At 43.4% G+C, this 24,733-nt stretch overlaps 1 protein-coding gene across 1 annotated transcript in view; it reads left to right on the top strand.

The window, feature by feature from the left end:
• Positions 1-20,322, top strand: part of AUTS2 (activator of transcription and developmental regulator AUTS2) — a 773,956-nt gene extending 753,634 nt beyond the window's left edge. Inside the window, exons 11-19 of the mRNA XM_062012470.1 lie at positions 492-587; positions 1,690-1,761; positions 3,448-3,477; positions 4,985-5,056; positions 8,892-9,033; positions 9,569-9,646; positions 11,441-11,524; positions 12,438-12,660; positions 17,158-20,322. Of these exons, the coding sequence (XP_061868454.1) occupies positions 492-587; positions 1,690-1,761; positions 3,448-3,477; positions 4,985-5,056; positions 8,892-9,033; positions 9,569-9,646; positions 11,441-11,524; positions 12,438-12,660; positions 17,158-18,397 (2,037 nt within the window). The 3' untranslated portion in view covers positions 18,398-20,322. The remainder of the gene's footprint in view (positions 1-491; positions 588-1,689; positions 1,762-3,447; positions 3,478-4,984; positions 5,057-8,891; positions 9,034-9,568; positions 9,647-11,440; positions 11,525-12,437; positions 12,661-17,157) is intronic.
• The last annotated feature ends 4,411 nt before the right edge of the window (positions 20,323-24,733 follow it).

Raw genomic sequence — 24,733 nt, 5'->3', positions numbered from 1 at the left:
GTCAGACTTGTGCATATTGTCCTCGTTTCCTACAGACACCATTAATGTCCCAATGTACCAGTGGAGTTCTAATGATATAATATGCTAGAACCTGTAAGGCTTTTCCATTCAAGCAGTGGTTTACTGAGTCTTACTTGTCTCAGTGTTCTGCCTTTTTTCTTGAAATGGTTTGTAAAGTGAAACCATTGAACACTCGGATGTGACTTTAAGACGAATAGTTGGTGATGGGGGTAAAGTCCAGGGGACAGGTGGCTGCTTTCTGGGTTTGGAACTGCTTTTAAGCTCTAAACGTCATGACATTTGTGAACATTTCATTGACTGCTTTAACTAACATTGTTGCGACGAGATCACTTCCTCAGTGCTTCCCAGCTTTCTCCATGTCCCATTTCCCTGATACAGTGCAGGGATGCTTGCTTTCTCTGCCTTGTTGAGCTTCCTGGCTTCGTTTGGATGTGCACTTGTGCTTATATGCTTCTCTCTCTTTGTTACAGCTGTTTCACTCCTATCCTCCAGCTGTATCAGGTATTCCGCCCATGATCCCTCCCACTGGCCCCTTTGGCTCACTACAAGGAGCATTTCAACCCAAGGTGAGAAACACTCAAAGCCACTGGTGTGCTGAGCTGCATCAGGCTCAGGGTCAGTGTGGGGTTCAGCTTCTGAAGCAGCTGAGATCTGAGCTGTGTTCCACGAAGGACAGTTGGCTCTTTCTAAATGTACTACAGTGACAACTTTCTCATTGGGTTCAGCTACCTCTACATAACTCACAGAAATACATGCATGTAATGGCATGGTTAACTTCAGAAGCACTAGAATTAGTTCTCTCTCTTTTCTCAAATGAAGATTTTAAGAAGCCATGATCATTATTGTTTACTCATTTCCATAATTACCTCCCAGCTCCACCACAAGGCAGCACACTGCTTCAGTTCTCCCCTCGATAGTCACAAACGTGATGAGTTTGGGGGGTTTTCTCTTTCGTTCTCATGAAGTCACTCTTGATTTCGAAGTGAGAGGAAATCATGTTCTGTAGTCTGTGGTCTTTGCAACTGAAGACTGAAATCAGGACTGAAATTTCTGCAAAGACACCTCCTTTCTTAAATTGGCCCATCCACTGTAATGACTGAATATGTAAATTGCAGTTCATTAGTGGAATTCTTCGTATGTATGGTAATCAGACTGTTAACAACTCTGTTACTTAATTGTTAGTTGTACTGTCGCTGATTTCTTTTTTGCTTCACTTTAATGTTGGAAGAAGCTCTGTCTAAATGTAGTTGGAGGTTTTCTATTTTCCCCCAAAGCTGCATTTTGTTACTTTGGCTGATTATTTACATTCCAGTCATGGGAAAAGCTTTACTTCTCCCTGATATCTGTCTGGTAACAGTTCCTTGGGGATGGAGCTCAGATGCTTGTACAGTGACTGAAGAGATCACTCATGCTTTATGTGCTGAAAGCCAGGGTAGTGGATTTGGCCAGTTGCAGTGCAGTATTGATAAACAGCAGAGCACAAGCTTGGTCCTCCACGTGTTGCTTGAGATGCCAGATCATACACACGTTGTTGATTGTCCATTATAAACAGTCACCGTTCCCTCACGTGTTTTGGCAGTGTTAATGATAAACAAGTATTATTTTGCACTTGTTGTTGATCTTATGCATTGTGTTACTCAGTAATGCTGTCTTTCCTTGTATTTCCAGACTTCCAATCCTATTGATGTTGCAGCCAGACCTGGGACTGTCCCACATACCCTTCTGCAGAAAGATCCACGGGTCTGTACAAAATGTTACGTTTTTCTCAAGTAAAGCTGTTCCTCCTGAAAGCCTCAAATGCCAGTGTGACCAAATTAACACCCTAACACTAGAGCTTAGTCTGAGCTGGTTTAGGTCAATGAGGACTAGAGAAGTTGCATGAGAACAGTTGAAATCCTGATCCTTACTCTCTTTATCGTTAGCAACAGCACATGGATGGTGTGCACAGGAAGGGCCCTTTGCACCCTGTCAGCCCCACCAGCCCCAGGAACAGCAGCAAATTGTGTCCCATTGCACGTGGGAGTGCACAAACCTCTTTCAAGGTTTGTGTTGATGCTCTGTAGTTGCTTTTAATGTGGGTAATGACAGCTATTCCCTTGGCTACTGTAGCATTGATTGCACCAGTGAAACGCAGATGCACTTTGTCGATCACTCGGTGCCTCTGGATCTTGGAGTTCTAGTGTGTGTGAACAGCATTTATGGTCTCAGCCTTTCCTGTTGTTTGCCAATGAAGTGTTGTTTGTGTGGTTGAATCAATATACATTGTTTGCAACGAGGAACATCATGCAGTCATGTTTTCAGCAGAACTCTGACAAAGACAATGGGGAACTCCCCTTAGAAATCCACGCTGTGTTGTGGCCGAACAGCAGAGCTGTTTTCTTTGGGTTATGCCAAGTTCCAGGACTTTGATTTGCTCTGAATTGGTGCTGTGGTTGAGCTTTATACCAAAAAGAACCATGTTTTTCATTTCTTGTTTATTCTGTCTAATGGAAAAGATAACTAGAGCCTCCTATCTTTAAGTTATTTAGCTTTATGCTTCCTTCCAACTGAAGTGTAGCTTCGATCACTTCAAGATGATGTATTGTGCCATCACTGCATCTGCAAAGCACCTCTCACACCTGTAAATCCTGTACTATTGCATTTCAAAAAAGAAAATCCAAACCAAATGAGAAATGCACAATAAATGGAATTTATTTTCCAGCATTAATTGTTGAAAAGTGAGCAGAAAAGAATAAGAAAATAATCTACCCCAAACAACCACCCCAGGCCACACAGAAAAACAATAATGAGAACATTGGGGTTTTCTCCAGCCCCTGTTTACCAACAGTGTGAAAAATATATAAGGCAAAGCCCCTCTGTGACAGAGAAGGCATCAGGCAAGCAGTCAGTCAGTCATGGCTGGTGGGACGTACAAGTCAAGGGCCTGATGCCAGAAGCACTGGACTGTTCTGCAGTGTTTTGCAGTGGCACATCTAAAACCCCATTCCAGCCTCTTCCAACCCAGTTTCTGGGATAAAGCCTGTGAAAAAGGCCTTGTCCACTCTCCAATCTTCTCAGCAGCCGAGCAGCTCTGACAGATGAGAGCAGGAGTTTGCCCAAAGGATAGATCTGTGTTTTTCTTCAGAGTAGTTAACCAGCCATTTTTTGTAGTGTTAAATCAACAAATTACTGCTGATGCCAGAGGACAGAGCTCTCTGTGTGAGCTTTGTTTAGTTGCTTGTCAAAACTCAGGTACACCAGCCGAGGCGGGAGGGAGATCGGCTCGAGTGCGGAGGCTGAGGACTAATTATTATCCAAAAGGGCTTCATTTGAAAGTAAAATGACAACATTTTAATTCCATCTCTTAATGAAGCAACACAAATTTGTTAATTAGAGCAATTGTTTGAGTGACAGGCATGTAACCAAGCTGTCATTTCTTCTTCACAGTTGACAGATCCATTCAGGCCCATGTTGAGGGTAAGAAATCTTCTTGTGGTACCGTTTGTCAAACTCGTCTCAGTCCCACCGGGTTCATGCAGCAGACGAATTGCAAAGCTTGGGCATTTTACCCTATGTTTGCTGAGCAGCGTGGTCACTCCTTCTGTGTGTGTGTCTTGGGGTCACTAGAGGAAAAATACTCAAAGTTCTCTGTTTTTCTCATGCAACTCCCCAGCATGAGGAGTAGAGGTTAAATATTGATCAGCCTTCTGTCATGCCGGCTGACAAGGTTTCCTGAGCCAAATCCTAGAGGCCTGCCCTGTCAGTGATCCCTTCTCATTTCACTGCAGACTGAAAAGGTTTGCTCTTTATTACTTACCCTGTGTTTTCAGTGTTATTCAGTATATCTTACTCAGGTATCTCACTGTCAAGCATAGACAGACGATCCTCTTCAAACCCACAGTGTTTCAGAAGCGAGGATCAGAACACCCAGTCTGTCAGTCATCCAGAGCAGTTTTCTTGTTAATTTTTCAACCTGTTCAGGACAGTCTGGATTTTGATGCAGCCAACCAATGGAACTTATTAAATGACTGGCACAGGCAGTTGCTGGGAATAAGCAAAAGGCTTGAGTTTAGGGGGGAATATGTGCAGAGATGCCTTCTGGTTTTTGGTGAGTTTCATTGTTAGTTGAGCTACACAGAAGGCAAGTGCTGTAGTTTGTGAAACATTAAAGTTACCAGAAGCTTGAGGAGCTTCTTGAATTTCTGTCATTACCTTTAAATCTGCAGGAATTGTTAGCTGTGTAGGTAACTACAGACCCCTAAATAACAAAACTGGAGAAAATGTATCCTGGATGAGGCTTTTCTTCTAACAAGATCTCCAGATGTCCTGGAAAGGGAGTGCAAAATCAACAAGAAAACCCAAATAGTGCTCTGGCTCTTCCCTTCCTCTCTTCCCCTATGACTTAAAAGCAACGAGCCTTCCCAAACAGGATGAATTGACTGACCTCCATTTTTGTCAGCATATTTCTGAGACAAAGTTTTGGAGGTACAGGCCAGCAATTACGTGAGAGAGTCAGGTTCATTATGAAAAACAGAGTGTTTTTTTAAAGTGCTTTCATTTTCTTCTCTTGGTGGAAAGGCCAAACTCAGAACAGCTGCCCTTTTGGAGATGAGCTCAGTGTACAGCTGTGAAGCACTCTGGCTGCTCAGGAGGAGACCGTTCCCCTGATGGCAGCAGCACAAGCTGTGTTCTCAAAGTGTGTAAAACCCCAGCATGAGTTTATCTGGAGAGGAGAGTGGCCAGGAGCATTCCTGGATATCCAGATAAATAGCACAGCAAGAGACAAAGTCTGCATTTGTGTTTTTCCACGGGGATGGAGAGGGAAGGCGCTGCAGGGACACCCTTTGCTTTCAGTTGTCTTGGCGTGGGGAATCCCCTGAAACAGCACAGGCTCAGGCTTGACAAGAGTTGCTAGAACTGGAATAAAGCAGCACAGGTTTTTGAAAATGACTGATTTGTGTCCTGTCCCTTTGTTTTTTTCCAGAAGCCTGGGAAGTGGTGTGCTATGCACGTTCACATCGCCTGGCAGATATATCATCACCAACAGAAAGTCAAGGTCAGTCTTGGGGCGCTCCTGACTTCAGCTGAATGGCACAGTGCAGACCTGTGAGAGCAGGAGTTTGCCTCTCACTGTTGGCAATTCTGTGCCACACTTAATGCTTTATTCCAGTAACCATATGTAGCATTACAACAGAACCTTCCATGTCATAGTGATGACATATTGAAATTAAAAACCTAAAGGCAGAGTCTCAAAGGAATGTCTGTGATGCCTCAGAGCAAGGACACCAGATCTGAGGCAATAACAAGTAGTTTGGAGCTAGGAAGAGCTAAATATGTGTACCTGTGGGCTACCACGTGGCTTTGATTTATGGCTCAGGACACAAACACATCAAGATTTGATTTTTGTAAGTCTGGAGAAACCAGGCACGTGTATCCCATTCCTCTTATTAATGTTCATGGACAGAAGAGGGCACAGGAAGGTTTCTTCTGTCCTTCCAGCATGACTCCACAGGCTCCCATAGGTCTCTTTTCACAACCCATCTCACAGCTGGAGGCTGGTGGCTGCCCATGTCTGGGCCGGTCAGGTAACAGCCTCGCTCCAAGTGATGTTACCCAGACAGTGGCTTATTGCACCCAGAGTAAAGGGGTGGAAGTCTTTCCTTTGTTGCATGTGCTTTGAGACTTCAGGGCCGTGGCCAGTTTGGGCTCTTCTGAAACACACGTAACAGAAAACCAAATGATTTATTGATTTCATGGTTGGGGTATTTATTCATTTCATGGTTGGGGTATTCCCATTCTTTGCACATGGACTCCATAGAGAACGTTTATTTCATATTTTCACTGCACTTGTCACCAAAGAGTTCAGTGTTGCTCCTGAAGTCTTTCAGTAGCTCAGCAAAGGTTGGTGGTCTCTGTTGTTCATACTTGTACTTCAGGAGTCAGTAACTTGTGTTAGAAAGTACATTTAACAAGGAGTTTGCACTTTGCAGTCTGTGTATGCAATTGAATTCTATAAAGTAGTGCTATAGGAATATGAAGATGTTGCACAGCTACTAAAACCTGCAGTTAATAGACTTTAAAAATAACCCTTTTAAACAAGGTTGACAGGTTAATTTGCTGCAGCAGACATATCTCTCTTCTTTGCTTCCTTTTGTTTCCCCTGCTAGTGATCTTCATTTATCTTCCCATTATCAGAAAAGACAAGATTATAGACTTGGAGAGTTATATGTCCTTTTTTTCAATTATTTTATTGAAAAAGTATTTTCTTGAAATGAAATTATTATTCCCATGCTGTCTGTGTCCTTTGGATCTGCCTTGATTTGATATTCAGAGAGAGGTCACACCAGTGTTATTTATAACTCGTAGTAAATGCCACTTTCGTGCAGCCATTTCTTTCACCTCACACTTTTCTATTTTGCATGTTAAAAAACCCCACAGGAATAAAGCCCAGAAGTGCAGGAAAAGATGTTACTTGACTCTTTGAGTCATGCATGATGATCATCTTAAGAATATTTGGGAACTGTGTTTCGCTACCTCAGTTCAGTCAAAAGGTCAGGTGTGGTGTGGAGTCAGGAAGGCAGGTTGTGTTATGAGGTGGGCTGTCAGACTCACGAGCAGGAAGGAAGCTCTCCCCTCTCATGCAGTCATCAAGAGGGAAATCTCTGGTTGAAGGCTCTTACAGAACTATTTCTCCTTCCAGCCCAAGGTTGTGAAGGCAACTTTTCGTCTGCTGAATCTGAAGACACTGCCTGACTGTAGAGCAGGGAATAAGATGTATTTACTCAGAGATGTCAAGTTTGCATGCAGTGCCACCAGACTGCTTGCAAAGTGTGGGATGGTTTGGCCTGCCAGTAATTGCTTGCAGAGGGCAAGAGCAGACAGTGAATGAGCAGGCAAGGTAGGAAACGTTCAAACACAACCTTCCTGACCCCAGGAAAAATTGTGTGCAGCTGGGGATGCTGTTTGCCTGCCTCTACCTCTGCACCTCTACCTCTACAGCTCAGCCCCGTGTAACCTGCCTGCACATCCAGGGAGTTTGCAGATGAAGGGCTGCAGACTGGCTCTGGGCACACAGCAATTTCACACTCCTTAGACTGACCAGTGTGTTACTGGCCTGGATTCAAGGCAGAATTTTTATGCCATAATTGTCTCTCTCTCTTTTAGCAAAGCCCTTATGGCCCAGTCTAACGTGCCATGAAATTAATGCAGACATTTACATGGATTTTAGTGAGCCCTGAGTTATGGTGTTACACATTTGCTGGACTTCAAGTAAGGATTAGCATCAGGAGGGCTGCTTCCCTCAGCAGCAACTGGGGATAAAATAAACCTGATCAATTTTCTTTAGTACTGTTTTAAGGTAAAGCAACACATTGAAAAATCTTGTAACCCATCCATGATAACCCACCCATGTTCCTCTTCAGACAGGGGATTTTTTCATGATTTAGAGCAGCAGCATTCATACAGCTGCAAGGAAAGTTTCAGACAGCTCTTCTGCCAGAGTAAGGCCTGTCAGAGAACGTGGTTGCTGGAAAGAACAAAAACAGATCACAGCATAAAAATTTGGCACGGAGGTTTCAGCTGAGGCATTTGTCATTTCTGAACTGGTTTTAATCATTAAAGCACTACAGTGTTCCTTCCTTAAAAGACATGACCTCAGCTTGGCCATCTTTGCCATTTCAGTGTTGTGGCAGGCCATTCTCTCAAAACACTGACAAAGCCTTTTTGGGCTTTTTGCCTTTGTTTCTTTGCTGTCCTCACAGCTACATGGACATGTTACTAGCACTTGAAAAACAGCTACTAGGGATGCACATTAACTTGGTCATAACTTTTTAATATGCATATTTATAGCACTGTAATAGTCTGCACTCTGAGCTGGCACAGTGTTAAATACTGACTTACGAAGCGTTGCACGCTCCAGAATTACTGTTCAGATCTGCTGGTTCGATGCTCCACGTTTGTAAATCCTTTCAGCTGACCTGCACAATTAATCAGCAGCCTGTGTTTGGGGAGTTCTGGCAGCGCAGGTGATTGGGACCACTTCATCTCTTCTTCATTCTATCAAACTACTGAAGTAGGGACGACTAAAATGAGCACAGGGCACCAAGAGCTCATTCTTTGTCCACTTAGCATCGACAGCACAGCTACCTCAGCAAGTTTACCTTACAAAAGGCAGCCGTGGTTCCAATGCCATGTGAATAACCACAGAGACATGCAGGGCTTTGACTTCTGAGTGCACACAGTCGAAATGAGACTCAGTCCTTTAGACTTCATCTGTGACTTGATCCGTTTTAGCCTCTCCTGCAGTCTGAGGCACTGAAAGATACACAGCACCAAGTGTTTCTTGATTGCAGCTTCCCAGTGCAAGTGAAAGGTTCTGGTGCCCTTACTCTGGCTGTGCTGTGGGTGTCTGGCAGGGGGTTGCTGTGGTGGGCAGCACTTCCACTGCCACCCAGCCTCCTCCTCTTGATGCTTCCACCCAGTGTGTAACGCTCCTGCCCACCCAGAATCAGCTCCAAACCAACTGTTATTTTAAGGCAGACCTATTCCCACAGCTGAGCTGGGTCTGAGGCCTCTTCAAAGGCTTTTCTGTTTGTCTCTAAGTGGGGTCTGTGCTGCAGGGCTTTGCACCAGAGGGATGAAGGAGAGCTGATGTGGAAACACTGTTGAAATGTGCAGGAAATGTGCATTGAGAGCCAGAGTTTTTCTCTCTCTGTCTTACACCCCCCCTTTCAGGAAAGCAGATGTGATCTGTGCTTGGAGTCTCAAAAACTAATATTGTTGTTAAAACACCAGTTAGTTTGAATAAATTGCTATGCCCACATCATTCTGAAAGTGCCTTTTACTGTCATCTGTTAGGACAGCCTCTTCCAAATCCTGTTTTTCCATTGCAGAAACAGATGCAGTCTGATCCACACAAGCTGGACTTTGGCCTGAAACCTGAGTTCCTGAGCAGGCCACCGGGCCCCAGCCTTTTTGGAGCCATCCACCACCCCCATGACCTGGCCCGGCCCTCCACTCTCTTCTCCACAGCCAGTGAGTACTGAGAAGTGAAATCTCCTCCTTATGGTGTGCTCATGAAAATGCTGACACCTTGCCATGTTAAAAGGAAATTTCCCATATGCTTTGGCTTATGAGCTGTCTGCAAGACAAGCCAGGGACTATTAGTGTGTGTGAGAAATATTTTTAAGTCATTCTGTATGCTTTTAAAGAAGCTCAACCTGCTGAAATGCCATGCAGGTAGTAAATGGAGGAATGTTTCTTCTACAGTGATGTCCAGTGCATCATGGAGATAACAGGTTGGAAATCAGATGTATGTTACATGCTCTTTTTTCTTCCATGCTGAAACATTCCCCCTGCCCCACCCTTTATACTCTGTTTAGAGCTGAATTTCTGTATAGAAAAGCAGCTGCTCTTTGCACAGGATCCTGACCTGAGAGCCTCTACCCAGTGTAGAGCAATCTCTGCTCTCCTGAGCTGCTGTTTCAGAAATGACAGTCAAGCCTGGAGTGGGGCTTGAGTCCCTCTCTGAGCTTTTGCAGGAATTCACCCCTGTGCTTTGTTTTGGCAGGTGGGGGGCACCCGACCGGCACCCCCTTCGGCCCACCACCTCACCACAGCAACTTCCTCAACCCAGCTGCTCACTTAGGTATGTTCCCTCTGCAACTGACTAATGGTGAATACAACTCAGGAACAGGACACATTGTCTGGTGAGACCATCAAAGGTTTCTTTGAGGATCTGCTTACCTGACCTTTACAGATTGTGCATTTAGCTCTTACCCAAGTAGCAGTTCTCAGTACACACAGTGGTGTCACTGACAGCAGGTTGGGAAATACCCCTGAAAGCAGTCTGGATGGAGTCCTGCATGCAGCTCTGGGCTCCCCAGCTCAAGAGGGACAGGGAACTGCTGGAGAGAGGCCAGTGCAGGGACACCAAGATGCTGAGGGGACTGGAGCATCTTCCTTCTGAGGAAAGGCTGTGGGACCTGGGGCTGTTCAGTCTGGAGAGAGAAGAAGGAACCTTAACAATGCTGATAAATACCCAAAGAGCAGGTATCAAGACAATGGGGCCATTGTTTGTTCTGTGGTGCCCAGTGACAGGTCAAGGGGTAACGGGCACAGGCTGGAACACAGAAAGTTCCACGGGAACAGGAGGAGAAACTCCTTTGGTGCTGAGGTGAGGGAGCCCTGGCCCAGGCTGCCCAGGGAGGGTGTGGAGGCTCCCTCTCAAGAGGTTTCCAAACCCACTTGGACACGTTCCTGTGCCCCCTGATCGAGCGGAACCTGCTTTAGCAGGAGTTGGGCTGGATGAGCTCTGTAGGGCCCTTCCAGCCCCCATCATTCTGGGGTTCTGTTAGAAGAGCAGAAGGGCTGGTTTGGCTCCACTCTGGTCATGTTTATAACTACTCAAAAAAAAAAAAGCCTTAAGGTTAAGGCTTTGGTTCACAAAGGTGTTTCTTTTCCTGCTTAGATGCCTGCTTAAGTGAGTGGGAAATGTATCCTTAGAATCTTGTTATCTGGCCTCAAATGTGTCTGTTAGTGAGAACTGGCAAAATAGAACCACCTAAGTCACCAAATTTCTTTCCCTTCTAACTTATTGATGTTATAATAAGAGGATCTGCTGCCTGTAGGATCACCCAAGATCGAGGATCTAGATTGGCATTTTGTTTTGCATAGGGAAGGATTCAAGAGGGTCACCAAAATGATACAGCAAGCTCACAGTGTAGGTTTGTCATTCTACACTAAGCTGCCTATAGAAAGTGCTGGATTTGATCTTCCTTTCCTCTGTGCTGGTACTTACCAGAAATGTTTAATCAAAATTATTAGCCTTCTCCAAAGTACAGTGAGAAGGAAATCTGCTCTATATGACTTACCTATGCCCTATAAAAAGCCCCATTCCAGTATTTTTCAGTCCATCTTAGTTTTTCATACAGTATTTGCAATAAATGTCAGGAGAATTACAAAATGTTCAGGTCAGCAGGATGTGTCAGTGTAATGGGACCCTTTATTTATGTCCTGGCTATGGTTTAGCAGGCATGGCCTGAAGGTGTTTGGGGCACAGTTGCCAGAGGTAATAATAGTCTTGCTAGCCAGGGATGTTTCCTGAGAAAGACCATGGAATTGAATTGGAAAGGAATAAAAGGGAATAAAAATGGAGATGTTTCCAAGTCTTAAATGAAGTAGCTACTTAGGCTGAAGTACAGGCCTCAATACCAGCTATATTTGAACATCTCATTTTTCTTTGAAGGGGAAGCTTTTCTAGTCACACCGTCCCATGCATACTGCCCCTGAGGAAGACACCCTGTGTCTGTCTGTGCCCCCCAGTGCTGGGTGCTGTGCTGGGGAGGAGGCTGCTCCCCACAGGCGGGCAGGGGGCTGACACACAATGGTGGGTGTTCATTACTACATGCCAGGGAGCTGCAGCTCTTGCTTTGCTTTGCAGAGCCTTTCAACCGACCGGCTTCCTTCAGCGGCCTCACTGCGGTGGGCAGCAACGCCTTCGGGGGACTCGGGAACCCCACAGTTAGTGAGTAACCTCTTTGTTTATCAAGTCTTGTTTGCTGTGTAATTGAGGATATTGAGTGATGATGGCTATTTGCTGTCCTTTTTTCACTAGTTGCTCAGCCTGCATACCACTAAGAGATGGGAAGTTGAAAAGTGACCTTTTTTTTGTTCTAAATAACAGCAGTTTTTAGTCATCAGTGAATTATTTTCTGTTAGTTACTAGTTTGGGTTCACCACAGTGCTAAATGTCACCATTACATTATTCAGTTAAAAATCAACCAACCAAACAAGAACCTAGGAGTCTAAGGAGTTTGTTGACATTTCCTATGGTCTAATTGCATGTTCAGAAACAGTTATTGTCTGCAGCATCCCTAGCTGTGGATGGGAACTTGGCTTTTTTCTTTTCTCACTGCTCATCCAGGGCATGTGCCTGGAAAAGATCACTAACCTGCATTTATTTGTTCCGGATCATCAACATTTCTCTAGATTTGGCCAGTCACAAAAAGTCATCCTTTAAAAAAATCACTCTCTTTCTCCATCCTTCAAATCTGGCATGATTTCAGTCCCTTATGATTGTAGTTTGGTTCAGGATGAAATGTAACAAGTTCCATTAATTGTAATCCATAGAATGGTAACTTCCTGATGTCTCCAAAGTATTTGGAACAAGGATCATTGTCACTTGTATCTTCTTACGTCATCCCCTGTCAATTTTATCCACAGCATTTCCCTTTCCAATTAAAACAGCTGTCAGATGCCTGCCCATTTTTTAGGAATGAGACCCTCTAATGAATCTCTGTTAATTTCCTTTCCTTTTCCAGCTCCCAATAATATGTATTCATTTTAACTCTGAGTGCTGTAAAAGTTGTTTTGGTAAGTACCTTCACTAGAGCATACCTTTTTCTTAAACCTTTTTGTTTTCCACTTCACCATTTCAGCACCCAACTCAGTGTTCGGCCACAAGGATGGCCCCAGTATGCAGAGCTTTAGCAACCCTCACGAGCCCTGGAACCGACTGCACCGAACTCCTCCTTCGTTCCCGACCCCTCCGCCCTGGCTGAAGCCAGGAGAGCTGGAGCGCAGTTCATCTGCTGCAGCTCATGACAGAGATAGAGATGTAGATAAACGAGACTCATCTGTTAGTAAAGATGACAAAGAAAGGTACGAAAAGAACACTTCCAAGAATTGTCTAGTTCAAAGCTTGGGGCTCTGTTCCGCTTTTAACCCTTCCCAGCCTGGCACATCATTAAACCAGAGCTTCAGCAGAGGGGCACCTGGGGAGCTGACACCACTGCTGCCTGCGGCACGAGGCACTGAGGAACAGGCAGGTTTGTAACCCAGGCATTCCCTGCTGCATCTGTTTCTCTTCTCACTTGCACTGCGCTTCATCAGAAGGAGTTTTGCTGAAGCAGAGTTCAGGCAGCGTCAAGTGAGAATAGACTCAGCCCCACACATGTTACCTTGTGGGTCACCTTTGCCTTAGGCCTTTTGAAGACTTAACGTGTAGAAAGGTGCCTGACAGGATGCAAAGAAAGATTATAAAGTCCATCAGATGCGTATCTGGACCTTCCTGTGCTTCAATGACTGTGTAAATTGGACCTTGTCTGCAAAACAAACCATGCTTCCTCCCTCTTCAAAGCTGGGCTCCCCAGAGGGGCCACTGGAAAAGCTGTAACACTGTCGAATGCACTGGGTATGTCGTGTTCCAGTACCACAGCACATTTCAGTGCATGCAGGTCATTAACTGAACCTCAGTTCCCCTCAAAAAAAGCCACACCCCCATGCACTGCTGTTCCACACCTTCAGCCTAGTTTTTGTTCAGTGTTTGACATGGACTTGCACACTAACATGTCCAGGCTGGGAAGGGTTAATGGAAAGTAAAATCTGGTCATATATATTTTTTGTCAGGACTGTTCCCATTATCCAGTTAACTCAGTAGCAATTCCTCTGAACATTTTAAGTACCAAATTTTAAGAATTTGCCATTCAGCAAGTGTCATGCCTTCCTTGAACAATGCAGAGAGGCTGATTTCAGCTTTTTCAGTTGTGGCTTAATGGCTTTTCCTGTTAAGTTTGCACATTACTTCAGTACATAATGGCTATTTGTATCTAATTTTTTTAGCATAAAAGAATATTTAGGAGATGTGCTTTTCTGACTTCTCTGTCACTAACCCAAATATAAGCATTAGTAGCTTTTTCTAAAAGAAGTTATGCTAACACATTAGATATTCTAAAGATACATTGAAGAGCTTTTGTCTATGTTGTTGTAAAATGTGAAGAGCAAGTCAAACTAGAGAACTTTTCACCTACATTTTCCATTTGGAATATTTTCTGTTTGGTAGCATAGCTTCATTATTTTCATGTCTGGTGTTAATGCTTCAAGATAAATTGCTGTTACAAATTGGGGGTTCTGTCCTGTAAAATGCTTAAGCATGTAAGTAAGTTTACTGGCTTGAATGGCAAAGCGTTTTAGTTATTGATGGTGTGGGTAGTCTTTAGAATTATGTGGTTATTTATTTCAGTTGCTGTTTTCTTGTGTTCTTATGAAGTGTTCCTGCTGAAGAAAATCCCTTTCTGAAATATATCCCTTGCAAGCTGCTTTGTCATTGCCTGAACTCCACATCATAGCTCAGAACATACTGATCTGTAATAATTCCAGACCTTAAAAGCAAGTGCCACTCATACTCCATACTCTCCACACTTACCAGTGTAGTACAAGTGTGGGTTAGCTGAACTAGTGTTACATCCATCTGTGTGGTTTTGAAGAACAGTACTTTGCAGTATGCTCTCGCTGTTGCCTGTATGAGAAGATGCTGGAAATCTCTTCCTGGAGACCAGCTCCCCAAGTAGATAATGTCTGAAGTAGCTTGTGAACCTCTCACACTTGTCTTTTATCTTCAGTGACACCCCGGGCAGGAGGATGTAGCCCTGGTTTCTAGTTGAGGTCCCACTCTCTATTACCTATTTTAAGCAAGTTTTCCCAAACAGGAAGAACTGGGAATCACAGCCAGAGATATGATTGTATCTCAGAATCATCCTGTCATCAAGGGTCTAGCTTGATCAGCCTCCAAATAGGCCATCTAGCCAAAAGCATTCAGCTAGATTTCTTCTGTTGTCAGTGGAAAGGTACCTCAGAGGTACTTCTCATCGTGGCTCCTCCCCACCTAAGATAGGGTACAGTGAATCACTGGTCACTCTGCTTGGATAAGCTGTTACTGCAGCCCCCTGCCAGCAGATGGAGAGAGGGAAAATCCTTAGATAGCTCAGAGAATATGAAACATCAGCCTCTGAAGCTTTCCTAGGTGCAGAGCTGGCCGGGGAGTGACAGCAATGTCCAATAGAGTCCCTGCATTCTCCTGGAACATTGTTTGCAGTTGTGGATGGGTTTTTTTTTTTGTTGTTTTAAGGACTTTCATTCCAGCCCAGCATTAGGAAAAAGTCAGTCAAAACAGCTGTTGTGAAAAACGATTTGCAGAGTCCTGGCCCAGGCTGCTCAGGGAGGATGTGGAGGCTCCTTCTCTGGAGGGCTTCAAAACTCACCTGGACATGTTCCTGTGTGACCTGATCTAGGTGGAGCTGCTTTAGCAGGGGGTTGGACTGGATGATCTCTAAAGGTCCCTTCCAACACCCACCATTCTGTGATTCCTTCTCAGTGGTATTTGGTTTAAAAGTAATCCCATTCTAATAATGACATTTAATTGTATGCCATCATATATGTATATATATGTCATATATACACATGTGTGTATATATATATATATATATAAACCACCTATCAAAAGCCTGTTGGGATAGTGCCATGACTGTAATTGAATATCATGAAATTGGCACAGGAACAGGTTCTTTTGGTTGCACATATATTTTCCTATGGTTCTAGAAAATACCTACATTGTATGCATAATTTAAAACATATCACAGAGAATTGCTTAAATGTCAGCAAAAGGACTCAATAAGCTCTCCTAGTGAACTCTGAACTAGTCCCATGTGCAAAATAAATCAGACATTGCAGAATCCACAAGCCAGTGCTTTCCCAGCAGTGCAAAAGATTTGAGTCTTCACGTCAAGAAGCCTTCAGTGGAACGCCTTGACTCGGTCTCCCCGTGTGCAAATCGGGAAGCTGTTCAATCAATGCCTCAAGTTGTGGTGGAAAGCAAGAGGAGGGAACTAGGACACAATTTCCAGACTGTTTAGGGCACAGTATATCAAAGCAGAACTCTCCTCTTATCCAGAGCCAGATTCAACCTCCTCTTTTCATCTGTGTGTCTTCAGGTTGTACATTGCTAAGCAAAGACTGCAGCATCCAAAGAGAAACTGTGTAAACAGGAGCTGTTTGGGTCTTCAGGGCCTCGCTGCTTATCCCTCACTTTTGCTTTTACAGCACGTTGTCCATCACCCCACATGGAACAGAATTTCCATGCTCAGCAAACAGCATGTGTCCAACACTGACTATCTGGAGCTGTCTGTATGGAGAGACTCTTAATTCAGAGATCAATTGAAATTAGTGGGAGTTTAAAATCATTTGATCTGAGGAATTAGATTTACCTGATGAATTTGATTAATTTTACATAGGAAATCTTTTTCATTTAGTGTTGTGCTTAACAACTCCTGGTCAGCACTTGCTTCCAGAGCATAACTGGTGCAGAAGCCACACACATATTCAGGTTTTCATCTGCTACCAGACAAGAATTCTCTAACATTTTGTGTAACATAAATAGGTCTGAAAGATGGAAGAATTCACAGTATTTTGAGACTTCTTAGAATTGACAGGGAAGTGCCCTGTCCCTCCTCTGCTTGCACTACCCTAGATGGCAAAGGCTTGGTAATCTGAAGAGCAGCTGACTCCCTGAGATGATGTTCTCAGAGCTGGCCCAAATGATGTGCACGGGAGGCAGACTGATCTTTGCTGAGGAAGTGAACACATCATCTATGCCTGGTGGCTGCCTCTATTAAAAGATTTGCACAGAGGGTCACTGCACATTGCCTGCCTGGTCATAGATGTGGATTGTCACCATCATACTAGTGTCTTGAAAGAGTTTCGGGTTTGGTTTTAAGAAGTAAATTGAGTTGTGAGAGGTACATTGAAAAGCTAGAAGATTGGAGAGAGCAGAGGTAAGAAATGTGTAACACACCAAGGTCTAGAAGTGATTTTAGAAGTGGTTGAATAAGATGTCATCTGTTTTCCCAAATACATTCTTAATAAAAGCAGCAGGTAAAATGCTGTAGTTTGGATTGTATTTGGATTGTATCCAAACCATGTAGTTTGGATTGTATTGCCTCACTGTTTTTTGATTAAATTACTATGTTTTCATTTTTCTCTGTCTTCTTTGCAAACAATTAAGGCTGTTCTCTTAGAAATATGTGTTCTAGAGCTAGATTCCCATGGGAGCCTTCTATGGACTTCAGTGTTTGAAATCTCAATCAGATCATTCACAAAGCAGCTTCAGGGATCTTCTTCTGACGAACTGAGATGATAGAATAGGCCTAGCTCAGAGATGGGATGCTTTGTCGGTGTTTTGGGTGTGCCAAAGGAACAGTGCATTTAATGGTGCACTTTACTAGCTTTCTGCAAAGCAACGAATATAAAGCCAGACACTCTAGAGTCTTTGTTTTATTTGAAGAGTTTCTCGTGCCTTCATTTGTACACTTCTCTTTCTTCTAGGGAGAGCATTGAGAAAAGACACTCCAGCCATCCTTCACCAGCACCTATCCATCCAGTAAACTCCCTCGGCCATAATCGCAGCTCAAATGAGCAGATGAGGAGCCATCTGAATCCCGAGGCTCGAGAGAAAGAGAAACCCAAAGAACGAGAGAGGGATCACTCCGAATCTCGGAAGGAAATTAACGTTGAAGAGCACAAGGTGAAGGACAACTATATTTCGGAGAAAGAAGGCCTGAGCCACGAAAGCCGAGTGGTGGAAGAGTCTAAACAAATGCCCAGGGTTCCCTCGCCGTATTCTAGGCCCCCTGTTGTGGAGAGCACCAGGCCTAACAGTACCTCCAGCCGTGAGGCCGAGAGGAAGAATGAGTCAGCGTACGATAACCCGAAGAAAAACAATGAAGTCAAAGTGAAGGAGGAGCGGAAGGAAGACCACGACGTTCAACCTGAGGGACCTCAGACTCATAGGTCATCTGATCAGCCACCGCCTATATCCACGTCGAACGTCCATCCGAGTCCTTTAGTGTCTATGCCCATGACTGTGGGTGTAACTGGTATCCATCACATGAACAGCATCAGTGGCCTGGACAGGACTCGCATGATGACCCCTTTTATGGGAATCAGCCCAATTCCTGGTGGAGAACGGTTCCCCTATCCTTCTTTCCACTGGGATCCAATGAGAGATCCCTTAAGAGATCCGTACAGAGAGCTAGATATTCATCGGAGAGACCCACTGGGCAGAGACTTTTTGCTAAGAAACGACCCCCTTCATCGTCTTTCTACGCCAAGGTTATATGAAGCAGACAGGTCATTCAGGGATCGGGAACCTCACGACTACAATCACCACCACCATCACCACCACCCTCTCTCTGTCGACCCTCGACGTGAGCACGAGAGGGGCAACCACTTGGATGACAGGGAGCGGTTGCACATGCTCCGAGAGGACTACGAACACGCGCGGCTGCACTCGGTGCACCCCGCCGCCTTGGACGGGCACCTGCCTCACCCCAGCCTCCTCACGCCGGGACTCCCCAGCATGCACTACCCCAGAGTCAGTCCCCCGACGGGACACCAGAATGGCATCCTCAATAAAACTCCCCCCACAGCAGCTCTCAGTGCCCCTCCGCCTCTTATTTCGACTCTGGGACCTCGGCCTGGGTCTCCCAGAAGGACTACTCCTCTGTCAACAGAGATGAGAGAGAGGCCTCCTTCTCACACCCTCAAGGACATCGAAGCTCGATAAGCAGAGTGAGACTCAATAAAAACCAGAGGAAGAGGGACAGAACGTTGTAAATGAACGTAATATAAAGACCTTCTTAGTAGTCATTGATACAGACTGGGGATGCGACCCACTGTACAATATGTATAGACCCGAGTGCAAAGATTTTGAAATGGTTTTTTTTGTATATTATATGTTGAAATTTTCCAGGTCTTTTAGCCAAGCCCACATGTCCCTCGTGTCCCCTGCGCTGTTCGATTTCTAGTTTAAAAACTTCAACATTGGAACTGAAGAACAAGACATCAAAGGATTTCACTAGAAACAACCAACCACCAGTGTCAACCGTACAAAGCTCTTTCAGACCAGAAGTGAAGACAATTGTAGATATTTATGTAAAAAGATTGCTTCATGGGTTAATGGTTCATATATGCAAAAAGGGTAAGATGAAAGCTTTACTTTGTACAAATGTAAATAGATAAAATTAAGTAACATAATACATTAATACTTCTTAAACTGTGCTATTTGCAAACTTAATATTGATGAACACAGTCTGCTTATGCTGTGTTACATATATTGTTATAGACAGCTAAACCCCTTCAACTATGCAATGAATTTCAAGGCTTTTCACAAAAGCCTTTATAACTCAAAGGAGCCTTTTCAACACACAACATAATTAAAGTCATATTTTCCCTGAACAAGCTCATCTGTAATAGAAACCTACTTCTCTTTCATGTTTTGGTGAAGAAACAGACCCTTAGAAGTGTAGTTTTCTTTCTGAACCCCTGCATCAAGATGCTGGTGTTACTGTAGCTCATGGATTCCTTAGAAGGCGTCAGGGTTAGCGACCTGTAATCACCAATGCTGGAGTCACCACAGATTGGTTTTCAGTCACATTAATCTGGGTTGAACGGAGTAATAATCAAATGCTGGCTATTTTCCAGAACTTTTGTCACTTAACATGTCAAATCTGTTTTTAGAAGCACATCTGCTCGTAGCCATCCTGTCTGCTTTTATTGCCAGTGTGTCATTTTTATCTGTACACACTCTTTTTTTCCCCCCTAGCTGCATTGAAACAAATCCTACAAGAAAGGGAATGCCCCTCTGAATGATGGATATGTTTTCACTGTGGATCAGTAGTTTAATTCATGAACTCCGATGCAGATTTCATAATGCAATTTGTTGTATTTCAGTTGGTAATAAAGTCTGTGACTAGTTAACAGGTCAGCCTTGTTGTTCCCTAACCATAGAAGACATGAAATAACATGAAGAACATGATCCTTTTTATGCCTCAATCTTCTGAAGTCTTGTCTTTTCATAACACACTTTTTTATAATGCCATTAAGTTTCCTGTCTGAATATTTGGAGAGAATATGACTTTATCAGAGAGAATTCAATATCTTGTCTACTGGACTGTAAAATATATGTATGAAATAAAATTAGTTCCATTGGTCTACTAGTGTATTAAAGTGCTATCTGAAGTTGTTATCCTGTTTTGGCAAGAAAAAAACCACAAAAAAAAAAAGAAGAAAAAAGTTCCCTACAGACAGTTGTTTCTAATGATCAGAGATCTATTTTAGTAGTCAACTGAAGGTTTAGTTGTGAGCTTCAGATTTTGTGAACTCCAGATGTTGTGCAGTGGTTTCCTTTTTCTTTTTCTTTTTCTTTTTTTTAAGAACAAAAGGAAAAATACTACAAAAAAAAAAAAACCAACCCCAACCCTCCAACCCTGAAGAATTATGTACACTGGAACCGTAGTGGTAGCTTTCAGTATTGTAAAGAGATTGTTATATACCAACCTTTTTGCTGTTTATCCTGTATGTAATAAAAGTCCTTTCTAGACCCTCTGTGAAAAGAAAAGTGAAGCGGCTCTCAATCTTCAGCATGTTTCCTCATCAGCGAAGACTTGTGTAATGTAAATTGTGCCATGTTATTAAAAAATGTGAACTAAACTGCTAGGTGCTTCTTTGTGTGGAGTACCCCATCGTTGCTATGGGGAAGAAAGACTTCTTTCCCCTGAGTGGGTTTTTGTTCAGGAGAAATAGCTCTTACAAATGTAAAGGAAATGGCAAGCTTTTGTAAGCCATCCTGTTAAAATTATTATAGTAATCAGGAAAAAAAAAGGAAGAGACAGGACAAGGGGTGATGGAAAAAAGCTGGAACACAACAAGTTTCATTGAAACAGACGGAAAAACTCTTTCAGTGCTGAGGTGAGGGAGCCCTGGCCCAGGCTGCCCAGGGAGGGTGTGGAGGCTCCTTCTTGGGAGATTTCCAAACCCACCTGGACACGTTCCTGTGTGACCTGATCTAGGTGGAGCTGCTTTAGCAACCTTCCAACGCCCACCATTCTGTGATTCTGAGAAAGAGATCAGATCCTTGACTTGTCCAAGTTCTTTATAGTAGCACCCTACTTCAGCTAGCTTTTAGTTAACTGGCAAATTGGTCTTTCAGGATAATCCCGTTCTTAAGTACATGGCAGTACACAAACTCTTTTGTGAACTGCTGCAGTTCCACACAAGCCAATGGCATTTCACCAGTGTTCAGCAGCTAAAGATACAGCATCAGTTACTATGAACAATTTGCATATAAATGTGTCTGATTTCTTGCAAACTTGTTTCTTCCTAGTACATCTATCTCATGATACTTGATTTCCAGCAGGGTTCCTTTAGTTTGGGTTTTGGGGGGTTATTTTTACAAGCTTTTTATGACTGTTTCAAAACTTATCTAAGTTACTTTGGCAGAGGTAACATGTGACACTGAAATTTGCTTTCTTGAGCAAGACTTTCATCTCCTTCAATAATTGCCAGTTGTTTTGGAAAGCAATTAAATGTCATGCAGTCATCTATTCAAGTTTGGTTGTTTCTCTCTTCAGCCCTGTAGCACTTCTGTCTGTATTCTTCTCTTTCTTTATCGTCTAAATGTGATGAAAGTGAAATTTCCCTGAATTTCAACCCTGTGACTAAGAAAAGAATAGCTCTGTGTCTTTTGTACAATCCAACTTTGGGTAAACTGTGCAGAATGTACACCGGTAGCATAATGTGCAAACAAGCTCTTTTTCTGTGTGCAAGGAACCTGTAGCTCACTTTTCTGGAATGATTAAAAAGCCTTCCAAGTTTCTGAAGGAAACCAGTTGTAGATGATCACAGAATGATGGAAAGTATTGGAGGAAGCTTGCACAGGTACAGTGTGAGGGGCCCCATGAGAGAGGCTCTAGTGAGAGCATCATCTTCCAGGCTCATCTCACAGCTCTGTCAGTGTAGTGTCTTCAATGGGAAGAAATGTGGTATCTGAATGTATAAACTATGATCCTTGTCCTCCCAGGTGTTAAGTATCCTCCTGTGGATGGGCTTTAATTGCCAATCAAGCCAATGAACTCTCACTCCCAGAGGCCCAGGAAGCATTGAGACATTTCATGCCTTTGAACTCAATACAGTGTAGGTGCCCATACACCTTTGGAGACCTGGGTGTCAGGTCTTCTGAGACTGGTGCTTCTCAGAGGAATGTGGCAAGAAAGAACAGTAAGAGATGGAACAAAGTTTGTAATGCTTTCACACTTTCAGGTGCATTCACCATATTTCAGAAGTTGGCTATGGGGATGTTTGCTTGCAGGTACAGACACTGAAACCTTTTAGGGTTTTCCATTTAGTAAATGTACCTTAGGTCTATTGTTTCTGAATCACAAGTATTTAAGAAATTAAGTTTCTTTCAAGACCACCTCTAGGAATGAAACAAGTCATAAGGGTATTATTCAGTAGGGAGACGTGGATCATAGGAAACCCAGAGCTACTATGCTTACAACACCCAGGATTTGCTTTATGCTCTAAAGCCTCCACCTTCCCTCACTCCCAACTAGTTTTCTGTTTAGTGGCTTCCTGTCACGGAAGTGTCATAGTGTATCCTATCACAGCCAAAGCAGTGTAGAGGAAGGGATTGTTTGAAAGCAGCCATAGCATTTGTTCCCTGATGCATCTTTATTTTATGCTGTGCTTTGTATCTTCTTTTTGAACTTTCTGTATTGTTGTCTTTTTTTCTCCTTGTACATACCTAGCTCTAACCTGGTTTTCTGCCATCCATACCTTAACTTTCTTGTCTTTTTGCCAGTCATTATCTTTCATGGCTTATAATAGCTAAATCTACTACAGGCAGACATTGTTCCTTTTTACCTTTGCCACACAGAGTGGCTTGTTTAAGCATCATATTGCCCACAGGAGCAAATCTGTAGTCCTCACTGGACTGGAAGATAAGCAAATGGATGTTGGGGAGGATTTTACTGAAAGTATTTTCACTCACCTGTGCCTTGTTAAGTCAATGCTTAGCGTGATTCCTCCTAATTTGAACTCTTAACTACTGCTTCACATGTGCAGGTGATCTCTGCTGAAAGCCACCTGGGGCACTGGAACAAGGTAACAGACCATCACTTATATGCCATTTACAGAGGAGCTCTTTGGCTTACTGCTTTTGTTTCTGGCAAGAAAGAAGAGTGAGCTGTGGTTCAAGCCATGACCAAAGACTTAAATTTTACAGGGTTTTGTTACTCCCACAGTGACTTGGTTAATTCTCACCTGGATAAACCAACTTGCGTTGGACTCCAGCTGCTGTGTTTGGAGGGGTACTCAGCCATAGCTTCAGAAGCATTTGGAGCAGGATCCCCACTTCAGTGGTCTGAATTGCCTTTTGAAAGTGACTCTTCCTTAACTCCAGATAGAGATTAGCCTCTAATTTAGCTGGCTCAGAGAAGTACAAGCAAATGAGTGGTGGGACTACCTCATCCCTTGTTGACTTTATGGTCTTATCAGATCTTCCTTCCTTTGCACTGCAAAGTACCAATCCTAGCCACTCTTCATGTGAAGCTCTTTGGGACACAATCTGTGCTTGGTGCCCTGAACTGAGGCAGGTGAGCATTTCTCAGTGCTGCTGTAATACAAAAAAAGCCTTTAGTAGTACTAGAAACTAGAGTGAAAACAAGGCCTCAGTGAATTAGCCATGGTAGCCACTATAAAAGGCTACAAATTTTCACCAGCCAAGAAGAAACAAAGCTGCAGGTGAGGACAGACTCTTTTGCTGTGCCCTGTCTCTGTCTGGAGGGGCTTTGGCTGCTTGTGGCCATGGGCAAGGTTGAAGTACCCAGCTGGCAATGTCTCCAAGTGCTTTCCATGGAGCTGGGAATAGAGCTGGCAGTACAGGCTCCACCATACCTTTATCCCTGATCGAGGTTGACCTGCTTCTGCAGGGGGATTGGACTAGATTGCTAAAGGTCCCTTCCAACCCTACCCTTCTGTGATTGTATGATCCTCATATTATAAATGACAAAAGTGTGCCTGGGAACACAAAACTCCCATCACTGGTGTAATATCAGGCACTTACTGCCTCAGCCATCCCAGGAATCACCCAGGGGAACTAGATTACTGCTTCAGTTACTTTGAGAACAAAAAAAGTACTTGAAGTGGGTAAATTACAGAGTCTGTGGTGATAAAATATGAGGAATTTCTGGGTTGCTGTTCTGTTCTGTTTCTACTCTTGTGTCTCAGCACTTTTAACCCTAAACCTTGTTAACAGCTTCCTGGGGACTTAGGTTTCCTAAAGCTATCTCCATGAAAGAATAGGTTTACTTATTTATTGATAATTCAAGTACTTCAAGTATTGACCCAAGTAAATAAGGCCCATGATCATTCTGGCTACTGAGGGCAGATATGCTTTATTTTACCACGTAGTGTGGCTTGTTTAATCATCACTATTGCCCAGTATTGCAACTTGGTGTGGTTATTTCTTGGTTGGATTTATGTTTGTTTACTGAGTAACTTGCGTTTAGCCCCAGGAACACCCAGTACATCTTTGTTTCAAGACAAGGAGATAATTAAGCAAGAACTTAATTGATTAAATAGAGGCTTAACCTACCAAATATACAATATTACTGTATGCTGATGAAATGTATCATCTGCTTTGTATCTTCAAAGCCTTTAACTAGTTTCTGTTGAATCAGTGGTAGTTTGGGTGGTTGCTTGTTTGGCTGGGTTTTTTTTAATGCAGAAGAGATTGCATTAGCATCAAAGGCTTGGAAACTATTTCATTGAGTTTTTCTGTTAAAGACAACTAAAACTTTCAAGTATAAATTTCCAGAGATTTTCAGTGGTTCCTTTTTTTGAAGGGTTTCAGTGTATTTGGGGCAAACACGATGCATTTGGATCTCATTTGATCAAAAAAAAAAAAACCCAAAACCAAACTAAACCTTCTAAAGTAACCACCAGCTACTTGCCCTCCAAAAGTAAAGTTTTGTCTGAGTTACTACTAGAACAGACAGGTAGAGCTGGATTTATTTTATCCTGTTAGAAATGGCTGTCGTTCTGCAGAGATACCACAAGAGGG

This window comes from Colius striatus, chromosome 20, assembly GCF_028858725.1.
Source record: "Colius striatus isolate bColStr4 chromosome 20, bColStr4.1.hap1, whole genome shotgun sequence".
Taxonomy (NCBI): Eukaryota; Metazoa; Chordata; class Aves; order Coliiformes; family Coliidae; genus Colius; species Colius striatus.
Note: the sequence above shows the minus strand (reverse complement) of the source record. Positions and strands in the feature narration are given on the sequence as shown.